This window comes from Aulonocara stuartgranti (assembly GCF_965226115.1).
Source record: "Aulonocara stuartgranti genome assembly, chromosome: 8".
Taxonomy (NCBI): domain Eukaryota; kingdom Metazoa; phylum Chordata; class Actinopteri; order Cichliformes; family Cichlidae; genus Aulonocara; species Aulonocara stuartgranti.
The window spans coordinates 4,802,750-4,828,171 of NC_138959.1; the positions used below are offsets into that span (position 1 = coordinate 4,802,750).

General features: G+C 40.5%; 2 protein-coding genes across 4 annotated transcripts; both read right to left on the bottom strand.

The window, feature by feature from the left end:
* Positions 1-1,834: 1,834 nt before the first annotated feature.
* armc7 (armadillo repeat containing 7) lies at positions 1,835-3,834 on the bottom strand. The gene is made up of 3 exons (XM_082544961.1): positions 3,639-3,834; positions 2,806-2,949; positions 1,835-2,723 (listed from the first exon to the last, which is right to left on the bottom strand). The coding sequence occupies exons 1-3, from the start codon at positions 3,724-3,726 to the stop codon at positions 2,380-2,382; spliced, it is 576 nt and encodes a 191-aa protein (XP_082401087.1). The 5' UTR covers positions 3,727-3,834; the 3' UTR covers positions 1,835-2,379.
* A 5,890-nt stretch (positions 3,835-9,724) lies between these two features.
* ndel1a (nudE neurodevelopment protein 1-like 1a) lies at positions 9,725-25,422 on the bottom strand. 3 transcript variants are annotated; one of them, XM_082544950.1, is made up of 10 exons: positions 25,313-25,422; positions 23,218-23,314; positions 19,528-19,681; positions 15,393-15,541; positions 14,340-14,476; positions 14,038-14,211; positions 13,548-13,642; positions 13,312-13,448; positions 13,142-13,176; positions 9,725-10,816 (listed from the first exon to the last, which is right to left on the bottom strand). In XM_082544950.1, exons 2-10 carry the CDS (start codon positions 23,301-23,303, stop codon positions 10,806-10,808), a joined length of 978 nt encoding a protein of 325 aa, XP_082401076.1. In that variant the 5' UTR covers positions 23,304-23,314; positions 25,313-25,422; the 3' UTR covers positions 9,725-10,805. The 3 variants fall into 3 exon arrangements, with proteins under 3 accessions (XP_082401076.1, XP_082401075.1, XP_082401074.1); XM_082544949.1 differs by lacking the exon at positions 13,142-13,176 and having other exon boundaries at positions 9,725-10,813; XM_082544948.1 differs by lacking the exon at positions 13,142-13,176.

Here is a 25,422-nt window from a genome sequence, read left to right on the forward strand (position 1 = left end):
TCCCTCATGTGGCAGGAAAAAGCACACAAAAAGGCCAAAAATTTGTTGAGCAAATTTATTTTGGATGAGGAAAAACATCACTTGCGTTCTTGTGGCATTGAGTTAGGTTTGTCTTTTTCCTGCTTCAAAATGACAACGCCTCAATAAAGAAATGCTTGTCCCCACTTTGGTGTGGAAGAACTGCACCGATCTCTGAACCTCAACCACATCCAGAACCTCTGGAGGAGTCGGAGCAAGTTCAACATCTGGGGCCTGATGTATATCAGAATCAGAATACTTTATTGATCCCTGGGGGAAATTATTTTTTGTTACAGTGCTCCATTTTAAACCAACATTAAGACAAGACAGACAATACACTAACTAAGAATAGTACAATATATACATACATACATACATACATACATACATACATAAGTCACTTATAAATAAATAGCTGTAAAAGAAACATGTGTAGTTGTAGCAGTAAACAGTGTGTTAAGTGGATGCGTTGTACAGGGAGATGGCCACAGGCAGGAATGATTTCCTGTGTCGTTCAGTGGTGCTTTTCGGTAATCTCAGTCTCTCACTGAACGAGCTCCTGTGACTGACCAGCATATCATGGAGTGGGTGGGAGGTGTTATCCAACATTGTCTTTATCTTGGACAGCATCCGCCTCTCCGACACCACCTTGAGGGAGTCCAGCTCCATCCCCACAACATTGCTGGCCTTACGGATTAGTTTATTAAGTCTGTTGGCATCTGCAACCCTCAGCCTGCTCCCCCAGCATGCAACAGCATAGAGGATCGCACTGGCCACAACAGACTCATAGAAAATCCTCAGCATTTTCTGGCAGATGTTGAAGGACCTCAGTCGCCTCAAAAAATAGAGACGACTCTGGCCCTTCCTGTAAAGTGCTGTGGTGTTTTTAGCCCAGTCCAGTTTATTGTCAATGTGTACTCCAAGGTATTTATAGTCCTCCACAATGTCAACACTGACCCCCTGAATTGAAACAGGGGTCAAGTGAATAAATACGTACACAAAACCATGCTTGGATTTTTTTTTTCCCTCTACACATAATGTGATATTTAAAGAGGAACAATTTGCAAACGACATGCAACCTTCAGGCCATGTCTACGTGGTAGTTTCAAACCTGGAAACTATTTTAGTGGGGAAGGTTGTGTTGGCTCGCATGTGGTGCACATTTATGCACTAAATCCAGAAAGCTGATCTGGTGACTTATCTCTTCCAGTCAATGACTGTTAGATTAGAAAAATGCAAGCCATTATTATACAAAGTCAGGCAATTTTAGATTGAGAAGACAATTTAATCCTCCTCCCTTGTTATTTCAAGTAGATGACAGATTTAGAATCAATCTGAAGTGGTGTACTTACGTTTTGGTGGACCTAACTGTATATAAATGATGCATCATCTTGGTATTTTCACCGCCTTCCAGGAGATAAAACACAAGATCCGAACATAAGCCAGTAACAGACAAATACTGAGATATTCTTTGATGTCACATGTTAAGCAAAGAAATAACATGTTATTAGTTAAGTCTATTCTTGGTTTAGTATACAAGACGATGGTTAAGAGGGACAATAGCATTTCAAGTAGCAAAGGTGGAGTTTTATGTATTTCTGGATGTAGCAAAAGACTTGAAAGAATATGTGATGAGTGCAGTGATGTCAGGCTTTTGATTTAAAACGTATGATATAATGTATGTGCATTTCAACAGAGCTTAGGTTGAGTGTTTAGAATACAAAGCTAGATGAGATGGAGGCAGATGACCCCCCAGAGGGAGAAGTGGGAAGAAGAATAATTTCCTGATCTTACTGACAGCGCTTCAGACATGAAGTCAAATTTAACCACACGCTTTCATTTTAATCCAGATTTACTTAAATAGCACAAAATCACAACAATAGTCACCTCAAGACATTTAATACTGCAAGACCTTACAGTAATGCAGAGAAAACCCTAACAATCAAACTGCTGCCTCTGACCAAACACCTGGTGACAGCAGGAAGAAAGAACTCCCTTTAAAGAGAAAGAAACCTGAAGAAACCAGGCTCACAGAGGGGCAGCCATCATGTGACTGCTGTTTTGGTATTTTAAGGTATCTTGTTGATGCCTTAAAGACCTCAAACTGGGAGTAAACTTTTCATAATGAAAGGTTTACTCACAGTTAATGAGAGAATTACTTTATTAATTCCAAAAAAGCAGCATAATTTTTGTCAAGTGAATCCATTACTTCTTACCAGCGGATGTCCAATATGTTTTTATTTTTTTTTGAACAACATTTCAAATTTTGGCTCCAGCGGGTGAAACATCTGTGACGCTCTCACAGAGAGTGAATCACAGAGAGAGCAAACTTATAAAAAGATAAAGGTCTGTGCTGTGTCTTTAGTCTTTGGGCAGCGGGATGCCGACTGCCGTCTGCTGCCCCTCCATCTGCTGCTGCGCCTGCGCCACCTGCTCCTCGCTGCAGGAGTCCTGCAGAAACACGGTAGCCAGGTTGCGCAGACGCGGGCTCTCGGAGAGGGAGAAGCGCAGCATGCACTGCAGGATGGCGGGATCGGTGATCTGAGAGCGTGACGTGGGTGTTAGGAGGTTCACGAGGGTGGTGATGGCTGACAGGACAGTCTCTTCCCTCTGGCTCGACAAGCAGTTTGTGACTAAGCGGATGCCGTCGCTCTGCAGGACGACATCTCTGCACTCAGGGTCCATGCTGAGGTTACAGAGCCCTCCTGAGATCACGAGAGACAAAATCAGAGATAAAGGCTTGACAGTTGCTGCAGACAATGAAGGAGATGTCACTGTGACACCCACCCATCCCAAACTCCACAAAGTTCTCATTCTCCTCAGTCAGCATGTCCAAGAAGAGGTCAGTCACCTGCAGCTCTCTCAGATACTCCACGTTCTTTGGATCGTATGCAAAATTGGCCAAATTAGCCAGAACTTGTTCCTTTGCCTCTGAGGAGGAAAAAAAATCATCACATGTAATGTATGTAATCACATAAAATGAGAACTATGGAGTGCCAAAATTAAATAGGCAAATATTTAGTTAAAAGTCTAATTAATTCATTCAAATATTCATTTCAAATTATTTGTGGCTGGTCAACAGACCTTAAAATCTGATTGGTTACCCTGCACAGCAAGTTAAGACGATTGATCCCAGATAATGCTGCAGTCCATGAACGTCCTTAGCGTACTTGCTATTGAGAAACACCCACCGAAATAATCGACTCCCGAAAAGGTAAAGATACTGACCAGATCAGCATTGGCCCCGCCCCTGACTTTGACAGGTGAGGTTGACAGTAGAAATAAATTCATGACGTGTTGAAGCCCAGAACTATGAAATAATAACAACTGACATATATTTTAAATAAAACGAATTATTTCAATTTAATAAATGTGTATTTAATAATTTCAAATTTTGAATAATTATTTGATGACGTACGTCTCCAAAGAGGAGCACCTAGGCTTTCTGTAGGCACCTATTTTTTATGTTTTTGTTCTATTTACTTTATTTTATGATTCATATTATTGTCTTGTGGATCTTGAGTTGGAGCAGAAAGACGAAAAGGCAAGATTGGAAAAAAGATAACAGAAGAAAGCAGAGTAGTGAGTTTAAAGTTGAATCCAAACACAGCTGTTCCCACCGTCGCTGTCGGTGTCCTGAAACTCGGTGACCAGAGTTTGTAAATACTCAAAGCGGTCAGAGCCTCCGGACGAGCCGCTCCTCCACATAATCCACCACCAGCTCCGCTCTCCACTTTATTCTTTTCAGTTCGTTCCCGGCGCGGTCTGACCATGAAATGCCTCCGTGTAGCTGCGTGGATAAGACGAAGGTTCCGTTTAATAGTTTTTGTTTTAAAATCAGTTTCGATCTGATAGCATACGGTCAAGCCGCGCTTACACAGAATCAAATCTAATTTACATTTTTCATACGCAGTTAAAGGTCTTCTATCATAGTTTTTTGTTAATGTGGCCCTAATACTCCCTCACACAACATGACACAAAATAGAAATACTGTCAAGCGGAAGCTAGTGTCACGTGGTACCGGAAGTTCCTAATAACTGTGGGACACGAAGGGGGTGTGTACAGCACCTCAGCCAACTGTAGGGGAAGGTCAGTGTTTAAAGTTCAAAATAAAGCCACGAAAATGAAGCAGCACAAACTGTCAGCCGGGAAACGGCTCGCCAAACCGATCCTGTTCGGGACGGTCATCGTTGGACTCGCTGCTGCTTTCATTAACAGGTAACGTTAAAGCGTGTTTACAGCTCAGCCACCTGTACGTAACAGGCATGTTGTGCGTGACATTTGCACATGCAAGTGTTTACTGCACACCTTATTAATAAACATGCAGCTCCGAAAGAGCCGATCAGAAGTGAAAATTATAAAAGCAGCACGACTTCGCTGTTAAAAGGTACTGCAGGGGAAGCAGTACGACTGCGTATTAGGCCCATTCTGCAGTCCTTTGGAAGTCAAAGAGAAAAAGCTCAAAATTTTAGAAATTCGGCGGACTTACGAGAAAAATGGATAATTTACAAAAAAAAGCAAATTTTTGATGAAAGAAATGGGCAAATTTACATGGAGAAAGCATTTAAACTTAGGAGAAAAAATGAAAAATAAATAGCTAGTTTATTGTTTTAAAATGGCAAACGATCAGATTTTTTTTTTTTTTTACCAGAAATAATGGAACAATAATGAGAAACAAGGACAAACTTATTTGAAAAAAGGAGCAAATTTATAAGGCAGTAACATGCTATACATACATACATACATACATACATACATACATACATACATACATACATACTTTATGAATGTCAAATTTCTGAGGTAGCAATGAGCAAAGTTCAGACGTATTAAATTACAAAATCAAAAAAGGTAAACTTATTAGAAAAAAAATAGGACATTTTAAAGAAGAAAATGAACATATTTCAAAGAAATTAGCAAAGGATACATTTAAATTTAGTTCATTATGTTTCCAAGAAAAAATGAGCAAAGTTCCAAGATAATAAATACCAAAATCTGAAAGAAAAAAAGACACATTCCCAAGGGGGGAAAAAAGAGAAGAATACATTTCAGAGAGTCTGGTGGAGCATTTGCGAGCGAGGAAACTCAGTATGTGGTGATGTCCATGGGCTCCCTGACTGACAAATACATTTCTAGTTCCCGTTTCCCAGCTATGAAGATTTGCTTCAAGGTTATTACGAGGTCTCATTAAGTAAAATTATTGTCAGAAATGCCGACAACGCCACGAGTAAGGTGTAACAGGACCTGGAGCTGCTCTGTCCCCTGTGCAGGAGCGTTATAAAATCAGTTTATGTGATATGATTTTGTATATTTGGTGTATTTTGAATGCAGATTTATTCTCCTTGTTGTTTTTGTATTGCTCTTTGTGCATGATTTCTGGTAAGCCTGTCTGTAAGCCAGCTTTAACAGCGGGAACAATCTGTGTTGGGCCTGCAGCAGACTGATAACCTGCTCTGTAACAGCTGAGATGGGCTCTAACCGCCTGCCTGGCTGTATCTAAAATGCCTTTAATCATATTTAAATCATGTTAAAGGTATTGAATTTGCAGATGTTGTTTTTAAGACCTCTAGAAAAGCCCTGTTAATACAATTAATTTCAAAGGTTTTTTAATTAACTTTTAGTCCCACTAACTCGTTCGTGCTGTTAGTGCACCAGAGACTTTACAGCACACTAGAGAAGCTCTGCAAATTGAACAGCTGTGTTTTGTCTGACCAAAAGTCCAAAGAGAAATCTTTACTGTTCAGTGCTGTGTTGTACAGACTGGACATTGTGGCACAGCTGGTTGTGTCTTTTTAATTGACATCCCTAAAAGCTTTGAAGGAGCCCTAAAATAACCTCATTATTGAAACTCCTGAAACTATTGAAATCACCGAAATCATTCTTTGGTCAAAATTCAACAAAAGAGAAAGAAAAGATGAATATTTAGTTACAGTGGACAACTGCTTGTTTTGGGTTTTTTTTTTATTGTTAGAAAAATGGAAACAGAGTAGGTTTCCATACACACTCTGGAGACTAATTGAAACAAAACAGAGAAAGTGAATATCCAAAACATTTTCTTTGGTAAAGCTATAGTTTAATATTTTTCCGTGAAAGTAAAATCAAAATCTGTTTTTTCACACTGAACCACCTACGTCACATTAGAAGAAAGGTTGTAATCTTACCATTAATCTTTTCTGGTTCTCTAATTAATTCTCACTTGTCATTTGTTTTCATTCGGTACTTCCTCTGTTGCGCAGACACAGGTTTTTTGAGGACGTCGTTGAACTCAGGGCTCAGGAGCGAGCGCGTAACGATGCCAAGAGGTTGGAGGTCCTGGAGAGGCGGCAGAAGCAGATCGATGATCTGACCGAGAAGAAGCAGCAAGGAGGGAGCGGCTGAAGGGGGCAGCAGCCTGAACCTCAGTGCCTCTGCAGCAGACTGTAATACAGAGCAGGTCTCCACAGGTGGACGCTGCACATGTCCACATATGCAAAGATGGCTTTGCTGAATATTTTTACTGAGGCCTGCTTACAGTAATGGATTTATTGAAGTAACCCTCACAGATTTGTATAGACATCTGGGCTGGACACAACACTGTCCAAGACGCCCAGTAAAGGAGCTTAAACAGCATCTTTCTTGTACTTGCGTGTTTTTCCAGCAGGGGGCAGAATTGACTGCAACCTAATGGACTGTATGAATGAAAATCTCTTTAACTATAAATTATTTGTGATATACATTGTTAAAGATCATTTATTTAAAATGCACGCCACAGAGGTTTTCATGTTTATTTTATTGGTGTGAGTTTAGTTTAATCAGGATTAAAAATCAAAGCACAGACGCTAATGCCGTACAACAAACATCAGCTCTGCCTTCAGTTTTTGCGCAATGAAGCAGGAAAATCAGACTCCTTAGTGTTGGGATGTATTCAGTCTGATGGATGCTAGAAAGTAATAACTGATGCTGATCTGTCAAAATATAAGATCTGTAATTTGTAACTAATAACTAAACATTGTAGATAGAGAGAAAAGGCCATTTAGAGCGAGTCCAGCATTCTACCGTAAAGAAGTACAAAATTTTTAATTCTCAAGTAAAGGTTTCAAAAATTGTGCTTAAGTTCAGTACATGAGAAAATGTGCTTGTTTGCTTTTCTCCACTCTAAAATAAAGAAAGCTACTTTCAGTTTTTCCGTTATTCACAAGGGATCAACACAGCAGGTAGCGCCGCATATTTGATTTGGCAGATTTTTTTATGCCAGATGCAACCCGCCAAGGGATTTGTGTCTCCTCCCGGGATCCAGCAGGGTATCTTTCGCTTGTGTACATCAGCAATTATGATAGTTAACAATAGAAAATAACAGATGCAGTATAACCACAGACTGTAAATACAAAACATGGATGGGTCTGCCTGTGCAGAAATCCCTTGACCAGCAGGCGGCATCTCCTCTGAGATTGTAATGTGCAATACCACCGATTTCCTTTCTGATCAGACACCAAGTCAAATTCAGGGCGGTATGGACGTTACCGATCCGATGTTGATACTTTGTACAAAAACATAATGTGTTATTGTATTTCAAATTATAGCTTCATAATGATTACAGGACATCAGACTACTTGTTCTTATTGTTTAATTATGAAGAATTATCATATAGAAATAAAAAAAACTAAATTTGTGTGTTAATTGATGCTATTTGAACACACTTTCCTTCATTGTCACTGTGCCACACTACAAATTTTGGTATTGATCCAATACCAAGCAAATACAGGGCCAGTATTGCCGATATCAGTACCAATAATTATAAGTTACTCAGGCAGCTAACTGGGGGAGAGTAGCGTGCCATGACTTATGAGATGAATTCTCAAGTTTCAAATTCTGAACACATTTTAATCACCACTATGTCACTGTGATTATTACTTTCCACAATAATTAGTTAACACAGCAAAAAACACCTTTCAGCTTTTCATGTGTTTTGAAACTTGGTTTTAGTGTTGGTATCGATACTATCGATATTTGGATCGATCCGCCCACCTCTACTGCATACAAGTCTAATACTCACTGTGATGATAGTCATCAGTGTTCTGAATTTCAGTCACTAGTGTGAATTCTTATTGTATTAGGGTACGTGCAGGGCTTTCCCCTGGTGTAGTGGTTAAAATAGTTGCCTTGCATGCAAAGAGCCCCAGTTCAAGACCGGTAGGATACATGACATTCCTAACTAGCTAGTTAGGAAGGTTGTTAGGAATGTCATGTGGTGCAAAACCTGTGTGGCCAAACTTTACCTGTGTTTTCTAGTCTAAAAACTTTTTAACAAGCCGATTGCATTTTGTTACACAGAGTTCTGCTATTCAAGAACACTTTAACACACAGCCTGGGGGGGTTTGAACCAATGACCTTCTAACTAGCAGACAACCCACCCTACCTGCTAAGCCACAGCTGTCCACAGGTAGCTGCAAACACACAGGCCTTATTTGTCCATGAACTCCTCTTACACGATGTGGAGTTGCACTACCAAACTTGGTACGCTATAGCACCCTGAAGGTTCTTATCTGCATCAGATGTTATGTCATCATGTTTCCTAAGAACAACCTAGTAACCAGCTAAAAGGACCTATTTTTAGCCTTTACGCACATGTCACACATTTTAAAAGCATTGTAGAATTTTAATTTCATGACATGAAAATTAAGTTTCAGCCACATAAGTTGAATAATAAAAACACTAAATGGTTCTTATATTATAAAGCCATCACGTTGCCTGTCAGCCACATAGCAAGAGGCCAAAATGAAACATTTTCAGCATAAAAAAATATATATATCTACAACCTATTTTTTTTATTTATTCATTTTTTAAAATCTTTTACCTGAGAGATTAAGCAGAGACGGACCAAATCACTATTGTAGCACAGGCATGTACTAGTAGAATAAAGCAGGGTAAGATTCAGGGCGTGGCTATGAAACCAATAGGTGACATCACTGTGGTTACTTGTATCTTGTATCTGAAGTTCATTAGTATAGATATATGTAAGAATCTTCTTAGAGTATTTCTAGTAGTGGAACAATTTAAATTTTTTTTTTTTTAAATCCACAGAAATAATTTCCAGTTTTCAAGTCTTCTACAGTCTTTTTAGACTGACATAAAAATATAATTTGACAGCATCAACACATCTGAGAACTGGGTATGGGTGTTTTTCCTGACGACGGGGCGATCGTGGCTCAAGAGTTGGGAGTTCTCCTTGTAATCGGAAGGTTGCTGGTTCGAGCCCCGGCTTGGACAGTCTCGGTCGTTGTGTCCTTGGGCAAGACACTTCACCATCTGGTGGTGCCTACTGGTGGTGGTCAGAGGGCCCGGTGGCGCCAGTGTCCGGCAGCCTCGCCTCTGTCAGTGCGCCCCAGGGTGGCTGTGGCTACAATGTAGCTGCCATCACCAGTGTGTGAATGTGTGGATGACTGGATATGTAAAGCGCTTTGGGGTCCTTAGGGACTAGTAAAAGCGCTATATAAATACAGACCATTACCATTTACTTATAGATTCAGTCAAATCTGATTTAAATAACATCTTCAGTTTTCTTGTTATTTTTCTGGACTACCAAAACAACACTAATATGAAAAACTCACCGTATTCTAATTTCTAAACTGATACAACAGAAAAACAGCAAACATTAATATTTGAGAAGAGAATGAAAAGTAGTCTTTGCCTTGAGAATAACTTCAAGAACCAAGTAAAACATAATCAGTGTGGTATAATTACATATTTTATTGAAACATGCTATAAAAGAAATTTAAAATAAATTAAACCCACAAACAGGCAATATTGCACTCGAATGAAAAAAAAAAACAAAACAAAAAAAAACAAAACAAAAAAAAAAAACACCCCAACAAAAAACAAAACAAGGTCAAAGTGCTTCACTTGCAACTGAGAAAGGTTTGTGCATCAATTCAAAGAACAAAATGTGGATAAAACATTTCGACTACAGGCTGTAAGAATGCTGGTTAACTGGTCCGAACACTATGACAGCACTACTTTAACTGGCTGCCTGTCAATAACGATCAATATGACCAATACTGTACACGTCATGTCACACGGTTCAGAAGTTACATGGTGTGTTTGGCTCACTGAAAAACTCCCGACTCTGTGGAACTAAATAAGAAGTCAAATACAAGCGCATGAGGATGGCGCCAGAAGCCAGAATCACCCAAAAATCACTACCTGGAAAGGCTCTTGGAAACCTCAATAATTGGTGGAGTCACAGGCCACATGGCACAGTTATTTAGGACATCTGCATCCAATAAACCTGCTGATTTTTATAATTAGAGGGTTCAGCAGTGGTTTAACTGAAGTAATTTAAGTTAAAGATCAGTGAAGAGGCTGCTTAGATTTAAAAACAAAAAAGCAACTCATCATCATTTCCAAGACTAACTGCATAACATTTCCCTTTCCAGATGATATGCCATTCTTAGAAACCACTTCACATGTCAGGGGAGATCCTTGAGGTAAAAAAAAAAAAAAAAGCAGAGGGGGGGCTTTAACAGTCTTTGTGAGCAAACAGTGGATACAGTAACACATCATATACAGACTAATTTACAGCAAACGAAGCACAAGTGAGGACAGACAGAGAGAGAGGCAGCGCGGGAAGACGAGGAGATGAGCCACAGTAACAGTAAGTTTTACAGTATTAGCCTTTCGTGATCCCTCTTTTTGCGCCTTCTCTTCCTGTTGTGTTTCATGTTGGCATCACAAAGCCAGGGGCACTAAACCGTGGGAGGAGGCGGCGGGAGGCGCGGTGATGGCCATCCGGGTACCAGCTTCGAGTCCGTTCACGGTCCTGCTGCGAGAAAACAGACTTTTGAAACAAAAGGTCCCGGAAGCAGATACACGAATCCACCCGTTACCAGCCACCAATCAAAGCCTCCACACAGTTAAAGCAGTTTAATTTGAATGCAAACAAGGTGGTCAGTATGGAAGCCCATTGGTGCCAGATTATGAAAGCCAGGAATCGGATATAATAAAAATGATCAGTCATGAAAATAAATAAAGATAGATCAAATATATGTTTTTAAAAGCAGCTGAGATAGTCGATATAAATGTGTCCAATAATCTGTATGTTCTCAATCATAAACATAAAAGTAATAATCATCAATAATCAAAGGACCACCTGGCTGGCTGAAAAGGTTTTTAGCTTTCACTTAAAAATGGATAAAAACAGCTAAATTCATGACATATGTCAGCTGGCACACTTTCTATGCCAGGAGCTACAACTAACATAAATACAAAGATATAAATTTGGTAGAAATGTAAAAAATAATAATAGTATCTCTCATCCCAGTACAAATATTTAATGTGGCTCTAAAACACATGATTACGATTTCTCTACATCTACCTATTATATACCCATCCACCTATACTTTCCCTCAACAGCTGTTTTTAAGATGCACACAATTAGAAGAAAATTGGCTCAAAGTTATGGTGGCCCCAAAGGGGGAAGATGTCAAATAAATAAAGAAATAAAAGCTTGTTTGAGACAGAATGAACAGACACGCATCAATACTCTGTATAAAATAAAGACAAATTATTTTCTGCTCTAGTAGAGACCTAAGTATATACTTACTAAACTACTGTATTCAAGTAAAAATTTATCTACTGTATTGTAGATACATAAGGGAAAATGAGATCAGATAGCTTCAAAGCTTTGGTCGGTTTTACTTTATCAAAAACTGCCAACACAGGTCGAAGCACCGACCGGCGCAGCGGGAGGTGGCTCTGTCCTCATTATCAAACGCCCTTCATCTCACACAGGACAACAGCTGCATAGCAGACATGAGGCAATATTAGCAAACACAGGCATGTGCCGCTAAAAATAAAAGTTTAATGCAGAAACTGGGAAGGAAGCAGGAGAGTCACCCAGAGTTATCCAACTGGTTTCACCGCGTTCTTTTGTGGGTCACAGTTGGGGCATGAAAGGCATCCTCTGTGTGGTAGGAGTTTGAAAAGCACAGAAATATGAGCTTTGGAGGAGTGCCAGTGAAACTACATTTTCAAGACTGGGCTGGGCATTGTGTGGAAGTTTTCTTTACTGGTATCGAACTGGTGTTTCTGTGTATCCAAATTCCTGTGCCGACGGAAAAGCACATTTCTCAGTGTTACAAAGTTTTTCCATGAACAGTGTGAATAAAGTTACAAAAATCTGTCTGAATTAGGCCAAAAAATAAAAAAAAAATAAGTCTACAACCCTAACTACGATGTATTGTCAATTATACTACCTGACACTTTTTACTTGTCATTTTTAAATAGATCTTGAAACAAAATTACTTTTATTGCAGCTCTGGTGATTTCTTGGAACTTCATTTATTGAAGTATAAAGTCATTTTTTCTTAATAAATGGCCAGACATAGCTGAATGTGACTGTACTCTTCATAAGACCTCCCTGCTCTGAAGTCACCCAGACAATGCCCTTGTTGTGCACACATACTCTGCCTATTTATATTTCTCTCGCACAGCAGAAACACTACACTTCCTCTGGCTGCCAGTCCCCACAGTAAGGATCTGTTGGCAACATAAGCATGAAGAGCAAAAAAATTCAAGCTGAACAAAACCGTTGTCATCATATACAACAATAAACCAACACCTGGATCCTGTTAGCAGGTGTTATTATATACTCATATTAGGTAGTGCTTACTAATAAGGTTCTTGAGCCACTTGTGGCTATATTTCCCAACTTCATCAGGACGTTGGTTTTCATTTTATGTTTGTTGTAAATTAAATTCATAAATATGTACACATCCATGTGGGAGGTGTTAGCACCCTAAATAAATCCAATCCGACTGAAGATTCTCTCGTGAATCATCTCCTGAGGGACTTCCAGCCATAAATTAAAACAAATAAAAAGGTATGGCAAAAACGGACTTTGTTAATAGCATTACTGGTTAGATCTGGAGCTGAAAACAAACACTTTATACTAGTATAGACAAGAAAAACATGAATCAGGTCACTTTAGAGTTGAGAGATTATTTCAGCAGCACCATGCCACCACCACTAAATGGTTATCCAGCCCACACTTATTTCTATGAGATGGGAAAAGAGGCTTGTTAAGGAGCAGCGGCAGCATGCATGGCCCTCTACACACTTGCATAACAGGTGAAGGAGCTACAATTACCCCAAATTAATGCAGGGAATATGACCATCTCAGTCCTGCTGGGGGGAAAAACAAATGCACACCATCTCAGATACTCGTCCTTATTCACGCAACAATACAACCATGCTGTCCACACTTACATGTGACAGTAATGGGCAATAAAACTACAGACTGAATGTGCTTTCACTCACGCTTTATCAAAATATGACGTATGGAGCGCTTGGGAGTAGTTTGCATTCAGCGCGTTGCTGTTGTCGAGAGCGAACGTCTTCCGAGCTTTCTGGTCTTTGGCAAAGTTCCTGCAGGCGGCGAGCTTCGACTCGAGAGCCTGTGAGGACACAAAAGATGAAGAGGAAAGATAGAGGACTTCCGACATGAAGCCAGAGGTGGAAATGAGAACCAGAAACAGGGAGGAGGAAAGACTCACCCCAACTTTCCGGAGCAAATCACTGACAATGTTGAGGGCTGATATTCTGGCCGAGGGGGTCAGAGGCGAGTTGCTGCCATAGCCATTTGATAGCACTAGTTAGAAAAAAGTAAAGAAACCAATTTATTCCTCCAATTTTTATTTTATTAAATCTTTTACAGAGTTCAAAATCATTATTCTGTTTAAGCAATTAGTTCCCCCTGTTTAATAACCTCTTGGCAGATTTCAGACACTTATTTATGAATATTTGTTAAATTAAAGACATTAAAATCAACTGTTAATCTGCTATATTTTTATAATTGAGCCAAAATATATTAAAAGGTTTTCATGGGGTCTTTGCTGCACTTTAACTGCACAAGAACTGATTATACAGCTGGGTCATTACAGAAATAAATGTTTTCTGCATGCAAATATACGCGCAGCACAACATTTAAATAAAGAGCTACATGTCTGTACTTGCATGTTGAGGGGAAAGACGTTGTGCAGCTACCTGTTTGGTTGGCAAAGGCGTTGTCCAGACCTTTGCTCAGTGGGGTAGCCGGCAGGGAGAGGGAGGCCTGCACAGCCGTGTCCATCTTCACGTTATCCTGTGTGGGTGAACTCGGAGCGGACATCCTGGTTACGTCTGCCTGCCTCTCTCGCACGGCGAGCTCCTGCCGTAAATCTTTTTTTTAAAAAAAGAAAAGATAATTGTAACAAATATATATAGGAAAACCCAGATTTTAACCTTCAGAGGAGAAAGACTGCAGCAGCTGCACATTAATGAGCTCGAGTTCATGAGTGAGTAATCACCTCTGGCTTCATCCTTTAATCTTTGCACCGAGACCAGCAGCGACTCCTTCTCATCCAGCTCGCTCTCCAGGAAGGCATTCCTCTCAATGGCCTGGTTCAGACGCTGCTCGAAGTTCTCAAGAGACACGATAGTTGCTCTAGAAGAAATATTTTTAAAAAGGAAAAAGACTTCAGTAATTATGTGCAAATAACCTCAGAGGCATGTTCTCTGCAGACACTAGTGCTTGAATAATAATGAGTAAGTAATCAATATCTGAGGCTTATCTATTGATTTTAATCCAGCTTTGTCCAGCAATCAATTGACTTGAAGCCATTTGTTAATTGCAATGAGATCCTAGAATTTTATCTCTTGCAAATTTTTATAAAAATGTAACCAACATCACAAAGTAGGCAAGAAACAGAAGTGTGTTTGCACTTACTTAAGGTAGCGTCATTTGTTTATTATGCTGAATATTCTACATGATCCCAGCAACAAAGCTAAAACCTAAAAATCAAGTTGAAACTTTCAGAGGCTGAAAACAAATGAAGCCAATGTGAAGTAGCTACAGCTGCAGTTCCTCCAAAGGCCACTGGGGGCTGGCGCTGAAAGAGTCATTTTCTTGGCTATGCTGAACTGCTCTGCTCTTTGCAGCTTCACCCTTTACTGTTAGATGTGATATATTATCATCATATACTGTACACAAAAGATGGATGTAACTATCACGATATGACTTTTAACTTTCAGGATACCACCATATTATTGTTGTTGTGATTTTTGTTTTGTTTTTTTAGCTGTAGTTACCACATTTGGAGAAGAGGGTGGAGTTAGAAAAACGATGTTAGCAAGCTGTACCAGAGATAGATTACTGCTTTGACTCTTGCTCATCAAAACTGAAGCGCACATGACTGGGTGGTCTAGTAGTGCACGTAAATGCACAGTGATCTGTATTGTTTGTCCGATATTTTCATTAAAGGTGCATAAACACCACAAACATGGTCAAATGGTTCACACAGCACAAAGGAAACTTTGAGACTGTTTTATTTATTTAGTAAGTATTAAGAGTCCAAACAGACCTTTTGGCTCTTTCCAGATCATCGTTGGACTGCTCGAGCTCTCTGACGTATTTGTGAAGCTGCTCCTTGATGCTGCGCGTTTGGCCGAGGTCGTCCTCCAGCATGGAGATCTGCTTGTAGCTCTGAGAGTACTGCTGCTCCATCTTCTCCTGAGGAGGAGAGCAGACAACATGTACTGAACATCTGACTGCATGCATTTAAACACATGATTGAACAGCTCCCAAAGCACGCCGCCATACATTTTTCAGTGCTCCATTCATTTTCCCTTTCCATTTAAAAAAAAAAAAAAAAAGCAGCAGTGTGACCCATTTATCCACCAGCTCTGAGACAATTGGCATGATAAACACCACCGGGCCTGTCTGTGTGTCTGACCTACATCTGCTGATAAAGTAATGACTGAGCTGCAGCCAGCCGCAGAAAGGCCAGACAGTCCTCTCGTTCAGCAGGTCCAATTAACAGAGTTTAAAAGCACAAACGCTGAGATAAATCTGAAGCTCTGATTCTCGTCCTTTTAGATCTGAGCTCAGCCTTTGACACCATTTCTCACTCTGTCCTTCTAAGCAGACTTTCCTCTCTCGGCATCTCTGACACACCCCTCGCCTGGTTTCAATCATATCTCCTCGACCGTTCCCAGTTTATTCAACTAAGATCATTCCGCTCTCGTCTATTCCCCGTCACCTCTGGTGTACCCCAAGGCTCAGTTTTAGGCCCTCTTCTCTTTATAATATACATCCTCCCTCTAGGTACCATCTTCCGCAAATTTGATCTTCACTTTCACTGTTTTGCTGATGACACCCAGTTATATCTCTCTTACAAACCTGATTCCTCCCTCCCACCTTCTTCCCTTACAGAAGGTCTATCCGAGTTAAAATCCTGGTTTACCTCTAATTTTCTAAAGCGCAATGAGGATAAAACTGAGATCCTCCTTATTGGCACCAAATCCAACCTTTTGAAGGCAAACCATTTCTCACTCACCATCGATAACTCCACAGTTCTCCCTTCTCCTCAGGTTAAGAGCCTTGGTGTCATCCTAGACAGTTCACTTTCTTATAAATCACACATCAATAACCTCACCCGTTCTGCCTACTTCCATCTACGTAACATTAACAGATTGCTTCCTTCTCTTTCCACCCAGTCTACGTCCATTCTTGTACATAGTCTTGTTACCTCCCGTATTGACTACTGCAATTCTCTTCTGCATGGTCTCCCCCAAAAATCCCTCCATAAGCTTCAACTGGTTCAGAACTCTGCTGCTCGCATTATCACCAGAACCCCCTCCTACCAGCACATCACCCCTGTTCTTCAGGAACTTCACTGGCTCCCTGTGAAATTCCGGATAATTTTCAAACTTCTTCTGCTCACCTTCAAGGCCCTTCATAACCTCGCTCCTTCTTACCTTTCTGACCTGTTAACCACCACTTGTTCTGCCCGTTCACTTCGTTCTTCTTCTTCTGTCCAGCTTACTGTACCTTCCTTCCGCCTCACCACCATGGGAAGCAGAGCTTTCAGCTGCTCTGCTCCCAGGTTGTGGAATTCTCTGCCCCCTGAAATAAGAAATATTGGTTCTCTCCCCCAGTTTAAATCCCAACTCAAAACTCATCTGTTCAAATCTGCATATTCACTGTGAATCCACTGTTTGTTCATTTTATCTTGTGCTTTATTTTATTGTTCTTATTCTGCCATTGTTTTACTAAGTGTTTTATCCTATTGTAAAGTGTCCTTGGGTGACTTGAAAGGCGCTCATAAATAAAATTTATTATTATTATTATTATTATTATTTTGCAGCAGTCTACATGCACAAACACAGCACGAGAATATTACTCACAAATCAGAAAATAACACTTAAGATTAGGTTGTGTTTCATGAACATCTGTAAAGGACTGCTTTCTTAATCAAACGTTTTCAGAATGTTAGTATATTTTCTGAGATGTGATGCATTATGAATGCTTTTAGTTCACCATAAAGAGTTTGATAAATGTGCATTTATAAAAAACGTACTTGGCCCCTCACCCAGGACCAATTTGCTTTGAGATAATCTGTGGAAAATGGATGGACGGAAGGAGAGAGGAGGATTATCCAGGATATGTTTGTTGACTTGTCCATTAAAGGTTTTTAGCCATTGAGCGTGTGCTCTCACGCTCGTAACGGCTTCAAACTCCAACATGGCACAGACATCTTTTCTTACAGTCTACGATAAATATTCACAACTTTATTCAGTTAGTTTTGTGCAGTTTATCTTTGTGGTTTGTTAGTCAGTCCTAGGCCATTTTCTTTGTACCCGTGTTATTTTATAAGGGTGCTGTTTTGTGTCCTTTTTATGTTTTAGGAAAAATTCAATTCCTACATCCTGTTTCAGAAATTTTTCCTTTAAAGCTTTGTTAAGATACAAAGCTATGGTGTGTGTAGTAAAATTAGAACCATGAGACATGCCCCAGTGTTGCGCCAACATCTCACCAGTGCTGCATTTCCTCCAAATCAAAGGTGTGAAGTCAGCACTGCTGAAAGTGAAACCTGTCAGACACCTTGGCACAAACATGTTTTCCCTGCAGGTGGCTCGACTCACCCGGCTTGAAACATGGACTCAGAAATGAGCCACTTGGATTTGGTAATTATGGAGCGAGAATAACAGCAAGACACAATCCGATGCATTATTTATGAGTGTGGCACAGATCAGCTGCATCAGTATACAGCCAGATTAGGGCAGAACAGGTGGTGAGATTGGAAGGATATACCTCAGATTCCCACTGCAGCGAGATTACCATTTAGATTGCACTTTAAAACATCTCATCTCCAGGACTGTACTCAGTTTTCATGGAGGCCAGTAAACTACAGGATAAGGTTACAGCTAGAAATCCAACAAAGGCAGGGCCACAAAAATAAGAGGTGTTGTTCTTTGAGAAGGCAGCCAATAAACATTTATTCTGCAAGACATCGCTTCTACAGGAGCAGCAGCTGTTACAGGCCCACTTCTCTTCACTCCCAGGAGACTACACTCAAGGGCAGCAGATGATAGATGGCGACGAAAAAAAAAAGCCCTCATATTTATTTCAAGGATACGTGTGAAGACACTCGCCTAATGTCTTGTTAATATTAGAAACATATATACATAATGCTGGCCTCATCATAAATGCAGAGTGAGAGAGAAAGTCACAGTGAAGGTCTTCTTTAGGTTCACCACATAAATCTGAGAAGCTTAATGAGATACAGTTGGATTGTTAAAATAAGCCATTATGGCTCAGTAGCAATTATTCTATCAGGCTTTTAATTAACCAATTAAAATCAGCTTGTTCGTAAAATGCCAGAAAATGGCACGAAAAGCTCACAAGGATTTTCCTGACCACATGGTGGCACTGACATGTTGATCACCTGATTCTCAGCTCTTAAATCTAACCCATCAAAAACATGTTAAAAACATTCAGGATGACTAAATTAACTTAGAACATGACCATTTATGGTTTAGGTAAATTAACTAGATTAAGAAAAAGGTCATTAGAGAGGCTTAGAGGTGCTGGTTATAGCTAGCTTTTAGCATGCTAAGCTATGCTAAACTACCAGGTGTTCTGGGAATCCATCCTACCTGTTGTTTCTGCACATGCGCACAACACAAAATTCAGTGCCAAACTGTCCTACCTATTGGAATTTATGCTAGAATTATTGTGCGACAGCGGAAATGTCCATAAACTACAAACGGTAGGACGGTTTGCCAAAGTGCGCAAACTTAAAATAATGTATTCTAGCATGCAGGCCTCACGGTGAGCACAACGAGCTATCAGATAAAGCGGTTACTCTATATAGATATTAATTACGTGGTGTCATGTATATATTGCTGAAGTGTGGTCGGTCACATTGGACATGATTACAAGGGGAAATTGTGCATTTCCTGATGGGTTGGTGGAACAAAATTGGGAGCACTGCACCAAAGCTTACAGATTGCAAACCAAAAAAAACAAAACACTGCTGTGCCAGATTAGGCCCCCAGGGCTTTAGTTTGACACCAAATAATGGATGTAGCCCATACAATGCCACCCACTAATTAGTAAAAATCACATTATGATGCCTCAAAATATCTATGATGGAAGTCATGTCCATCTTTTATAGAGTCTATGGTCAGCTTTCCACAGACTGCAGCAGTTACCTTGAGAGTTTCAACCTCATTCTTGAGTCTGTTGTTCTCAGACTGCAGGTCCTTCATTCGATGCTCGGCCTGGCCAAGCTGTGCTTCCAGCTCAGCCTCCAGCTCCCTGCTCCCCTCCTGAAACTCCAGCAGCTCCTCCTGAGCCTCCTCACAGCTGTGGGCAGACACACAGAAAGCCATTAGACGACAAGTCGAGACAGAAAGAGGTAGACGTGCAAGCCTGGGAGACACGGCTGGTGGATGCATTCATCAAACTTTACAGCTGGATATGGTTTTATTTTTATCGCCGTTGCATCTCCTCTGGGCGCTCGAGATCTGACCCAGATACAATTCCCCAAACTCGAATGCAATTTGTGTCACCTACTTTGTAAAGGGGGTGTTTTAAGGGTTTTAACCCTTTAATTTCTCCTAAGAGATGAACTGCTATAAAATATTAACTTAGGAATTAATATTTAAAGACTAACAGTTGCTTTTGTGCAAAATTTACTTCTGCAAATAGTGACCGCTTTACCCCACATCCACACACCCGAACTACAACGTCACTATAAAAACTGATTTATTCCCTGTACTTTGCTCCTTTTCTGAAATCTCAGATTCAGCTTTTGTCTTCAAGACTTTTTAACTGGGCCGGTTTTTACTCGTCTTTATGTTTATGAGACAAGGGTTGAGAGCAAGACTGAAGCCCATCCATCATCTGGATGGAAACTGCACAGATTTCTCCTGATGGAGCATGATTTTTCAACAGAGTACAGAAATTCTTGCTTGTCAAGTCAATTTTTGATGTAATCTAACACAACATAATTTACCAGAGACGCTCAATCAGATTAAGATCTGAAGAGCTTTCAGGCCATGGATCTGAAATGTTTTTGATGATCTCTGAGTCACTTAGTTATCACCTTCTCTTTGTGACATGGTCCTCGATTGTGCAGGAAAAATGCAAAGATTGTCACCAAATAGCTTGAGGGTTGTTACAAGAAGTTGAGGATGTTTTTAATATAGTCAATCTTTAAACAGCAGGTCGGACAAGAAGAATCCACAAATGCCAACGAAACAAACCCTGGTATGCTTGGAATTGACGTCACTGTTGAAGCTGCTGCTAACTTCTTACCATACCTTGCGAGTCTGTAACAGTCTGTTATGAAACAGTCAATGATTTACCATCTTTACAGCTTTACAGGCCGCTGCAGTCGATCTTGTCTAGTAAAAACAGCTGACACTATTGTGCCAGCTGACATGCTGGCAGTGAGGTCAAACTGAAATTTGTGTTTTAACCAAGAAGTGCGTCTCTGACTCTCCAATGTAACCTTCGAAACATACAACGAGCCACATGATCCTGGACCAGCTTTACCGCAAAGTGCTGATTATGTAAGTGTCTGCTGATGTGGTCACTGAGAGACTGATACACGGACACACACACACAGCTGTCTAAAAATGGCATCATGGGAGCTGAAGTGCTCGGGGTGGCACCGAGCCAAGGCATCCATTTGTTTTCAAAGCCACCGCGGTAATGTCGAGCCAGGCCGGGCTTTGAACTGGTTTCGCTCTGAAAAGGTTGGCTGTCACACATTTGCACACTGGTGCCTCCTCTTTCCCTACATTCAAAACCAGACAGCATGACAAGGGAACCCTTTGTGGGCCAAACACACTCATGTCATATTGTTTTGCTCATTCAAAGTTCAAACCCGAGGTCCTCTGTGTTATCGCTGTACAGTGGTGAAGAATCATGGTATTGCTTTGCTACTTAGCGCACAGGACAGCACTGCTGGGCTTTGTGAACAGCTACACAGAATAATACAATGTACCTCTGTACCTCAGAGACACAAACTGGGAACTGTCCTTCACTTATATGACCCCAATAAACATGGCCTCCACTCTGAAGGAAGCCCATTGTCTTACATAATCAGGCGTAGGCCTGAGCTTGTTTCCTGTAGCACCTATTGTTGACATTTCAATCAGCTGATCTTAATCAAGCAGCATATAGAGCACAGAAATAGGTTTCATACAAATGCAGCAATCTTTACACGATGAATGAACAACAGTGAGAATCTGCACAGAAAAATCATTCAAAGATGGGACAAAGAGACGTGGGAGCCTTTTATGTTTAATGTGAAATATGAGCTGCCGCTGTGGGAAGAAATTGAGAAGGAAGATTTCACTGCTTGTCTCACAAGTGTCACCGGAGATGCCAACAGCGGCTGCTAATTGAAAGTCTAAGACTGACAGATAGCAGATAAAGCATTTCTCCCACAGACACAAAGAGCGGACTGGTTACCATCAGATCTTGTGATTCAAATGTCGCTAACAAAGACATCTCTCAGTTCAGAAGTAGCTGCACAGAGATCATTTACATAGGTTAAAGGTTGCAGCACCAGTAAGAAGTAGTAGGACTTCAGCTAATGACTGCATTACACTTGACACAATCACACGCACGTTTATACAAAAAGCTTTTTTCTATACTTAAGTGCTCTCAGCCTAATTTTAACACACTCACACTCTGATGGATGTGTCAGGGGTAACTCTGGGTTCAGTCCCTTGCCCAGAGATCCTTCAAAACAGACTAGAGGAGCCGGGGATCAAACCCCTGACCTACTGACTGGTAGACGACCTGTTCTGCCTTCTGAGATATAAAGGTGTATGTATAAAGATAAAATAACCAGTGCTAATCAACTGTAAACTGAAGTTTAATGCTCATTGTTTTACTTTTAACAATAAAACTCTAATCAATCATATTAGCTAAACATGTGTTGTATTACCAATTAAGTTTGTCATTTTAAAATGTTAAAGAATTATGAATTATATACATTTTACTGTACAGCATCGCCATGCTGGTGATCTCAAAGATGTTGGGTAGGTTTGAAATACTGGGGAGATATGGTTACTTTATGGTGCCTGCTTTGTGTACAGGGGAGTTGTCATGTTGAAACAAGGATGGGCAAAAACACCATAGTCTAAAACATCACTGAACTGCACAATGCAGCTTTGTTATATAAAGAATCAAGATCAAAACAACCTCCAACCTAAAGCAGAAGTCACATAAGGGGATCTTTATTTAAAGCAGTAACAAATGTATACTGTACTGGAATAAAAATAATGCTTTCATTTTAGCTCACATGTTCCAGTTTTGAATGACAATACCTCTGAAATGAAGGATGTATTGCATATCTTACCGATTACTGGGAGGAACAGTGGCACATTTGAGCTTTTACTTCCCATTAACCTTCATTTCAATGCTGTGCATGAGGAGTTGAATACTTTATGCTTTGGTCGCCTCTGAGGAGGATTTTTCAATTTCCCCAGGTACCATATAAAAGCTTGGCTCACCTGAGTTTTATCAGGTTCAACGTGCATGAAAGAGACAGTGGTACTTGAGCATCAAGGTGCACAATAACCAAATGTACCTACAGTTAAAAGATTAAGTTTGTGCATTTTTTCCTCCTGTCAATGCATCTTCTACCACAAGTAACTCTTGACCAAAGAGAAGTTAAAGCCCCAAACGCTGAATTAGCAGAGGAAGAAGATGGGAAAACTAGGCTGGACTTCACCAGACAATCTTTTCATGAGATTTGTTGATTATGAGTAAAAAACACAAAACTATACCTGCATTATTATTTAACTAAGTGTTTCCAAAGGGCTGAGGCACTGATGTTACTGAAGGAGAAACAGAGCCTGCACAGTGTGTATTGTACATACCTTTTCTTGTACTTGAAGGAAAGAGCCTTCCAGAAGTCGATTTCCTCATCTTTTGAGGAGAATTTCGGTATCATATCCATTTCCATGGCAAAAAAATCTACACAGGAGGGAATCGGGAAACAAGCGTGATTTCAGTGGGATAAAGACAATCCTACAAAAGACGAAAGGTTAACAGATGAAGTATAAACATTTGAGAAAAACCCATTTTCTTCTCATAGTCGTTCTTCTAAGCCTTAAAGCTCTCTCAATCCCCAACAAGGCAGCAAACATCTAAAGACACAACATCAAGTGAGAACTAGACTCACAAATCAATGAGTCAAACTACAGCTGGGAGCTAATCATCAAAAGGACTCCCTACAGACTGCAAGAAACCCAACAGAGGCAACTGCAGAGCACACAGCATTCAAATGTGCTTTCCAGGCTTTAAAAAAATAAATAAATAAATAAGAGCAACCACTCCTGAAAAACAGCATTTTTAATTTGATGTAGAGCCTTCTGTATGATTAAATATATCATAGATTGGCCCAAATAAGACTCCACAGGCTTGTTTAGGCTGTGTATAATGCCTCCTATGCGTAGCACCCGATGGGCCTAGATGTTAATGCAAAGCACAGTTCACAGAGGTAACAATGAGACCGGGAGCCTCATTGATAACTTTTAGGGGGAATTTAAATCCCCAAACACCAAACCAGTTGTGAGCAGGAGCGGATGGGAACACTAGGCTGCAGATCCAGCAAGAACTGGACAAATGATTTTGGAGGATAGTTTTGCTCTCGTGAGATCTGCTGAGGTCTAAGTTAATCAATAGGCAAAATCAGTGAAGGTACCAGTCCAATTCCAACTCTGTCTCACCTTCTCTTAGAACATGAAGAATACCCGATGCAGACAAGAGAACACAGTGATAGTATGAAGCCTGACATTTTTCACAGGGGTAGCACAGCTTCTCTTTGGTGCTATGGATGTAATAGCTCCCACAGTGGGTCTACATTTCTAGTTTATTTGCCACATAAGGGAACAGGAACTGCTAAATGAGCATCAAAGCTCAAATTAATCTTTAATCACTCCTCTGTGCTCCACCACTGGGACTCACTCCTGAGATTCAAAACCACTGCTTTAAGCTACCCTTCTTTTTATTGGCTGCCGCTCATAAATAGAAAGGTTGACCGGTGAGTGGGTGGGTGGGGCTTCTGTGACCATATTAGCGACATCTGCTCTCTTTGACATCAAAGACCCAAGAGCAGGAAATAACTGTCTGAAATGAAGTGTTTAGAGCAGTGTGAAGTCTGGGCCATATCATATCTGGGCCAGCAGGTGGTTAGCTTAACTGAGGGAAACATCTGGACGAATTCCACTAAATCTAACAAATTAGCAGTAAATTTCACATTTTGAGTAAAATAACCGAATCTAATCTTGAACTAGGGGATGAAAAAAATAATAAAATAATTTGAAGGCCATTCAAGCAGAAATCCTATTAACTTTTTATAGCAGAGGATGCAAAAATGTATTCTGTCATCCTTTGAATAATTCAGCTTTATATTATAGCCAACACTCACGGCTCGAAGGAGAAATTATAGCCGGGGAACAGCAGCACACACTGGAGCCGCTGTTTCCCAAATTAATGGGATTATTATTTTTCCATTTAGTTTTTATGAAGTCTGTCGATTTAAATAGGCGTAGGTGCAAACTAAGGGTGGTTTGAACATCACTGCAGGGTGAAATATTAACCTTTAAATAACCTGATCTCAATTCCTCACTCAGAAAAATGACCCTGTTGAACACGGACCATATGTCGAGCCAACCACAGCCCCGCCGAAGGTGATAAACATTTTCACTACAAGAAAAGCAATTAAAAAAAAATCCACCTCAAATTAAATAATCGGGTTAGCGTTGGAAACATAACACAGGATTGGAGATGATACCAAGCTTGGCGGCTGAAAACGTGCAGATGATGTTGAGGAGGAGGATGATGATGCGCTCAGCTGTCAAAACTGGGTGTGCAAAGGAGCCGAACGAACCGACGACACGCTGCTCTCAGTGTTTCACCTCCATTTGTTTTCCACTACAAAAATAAAATACAGGATAATGAACTCGGTACCTGAACATCGCTTCGAACAGAGCTGTTTATCGGTCCATCCTGCACGGCTGCCGAGGCCGACCGTCCCCTCCAACGTCTGCTGATCTCTGCTGCTCACAGGAGCGTTTAAA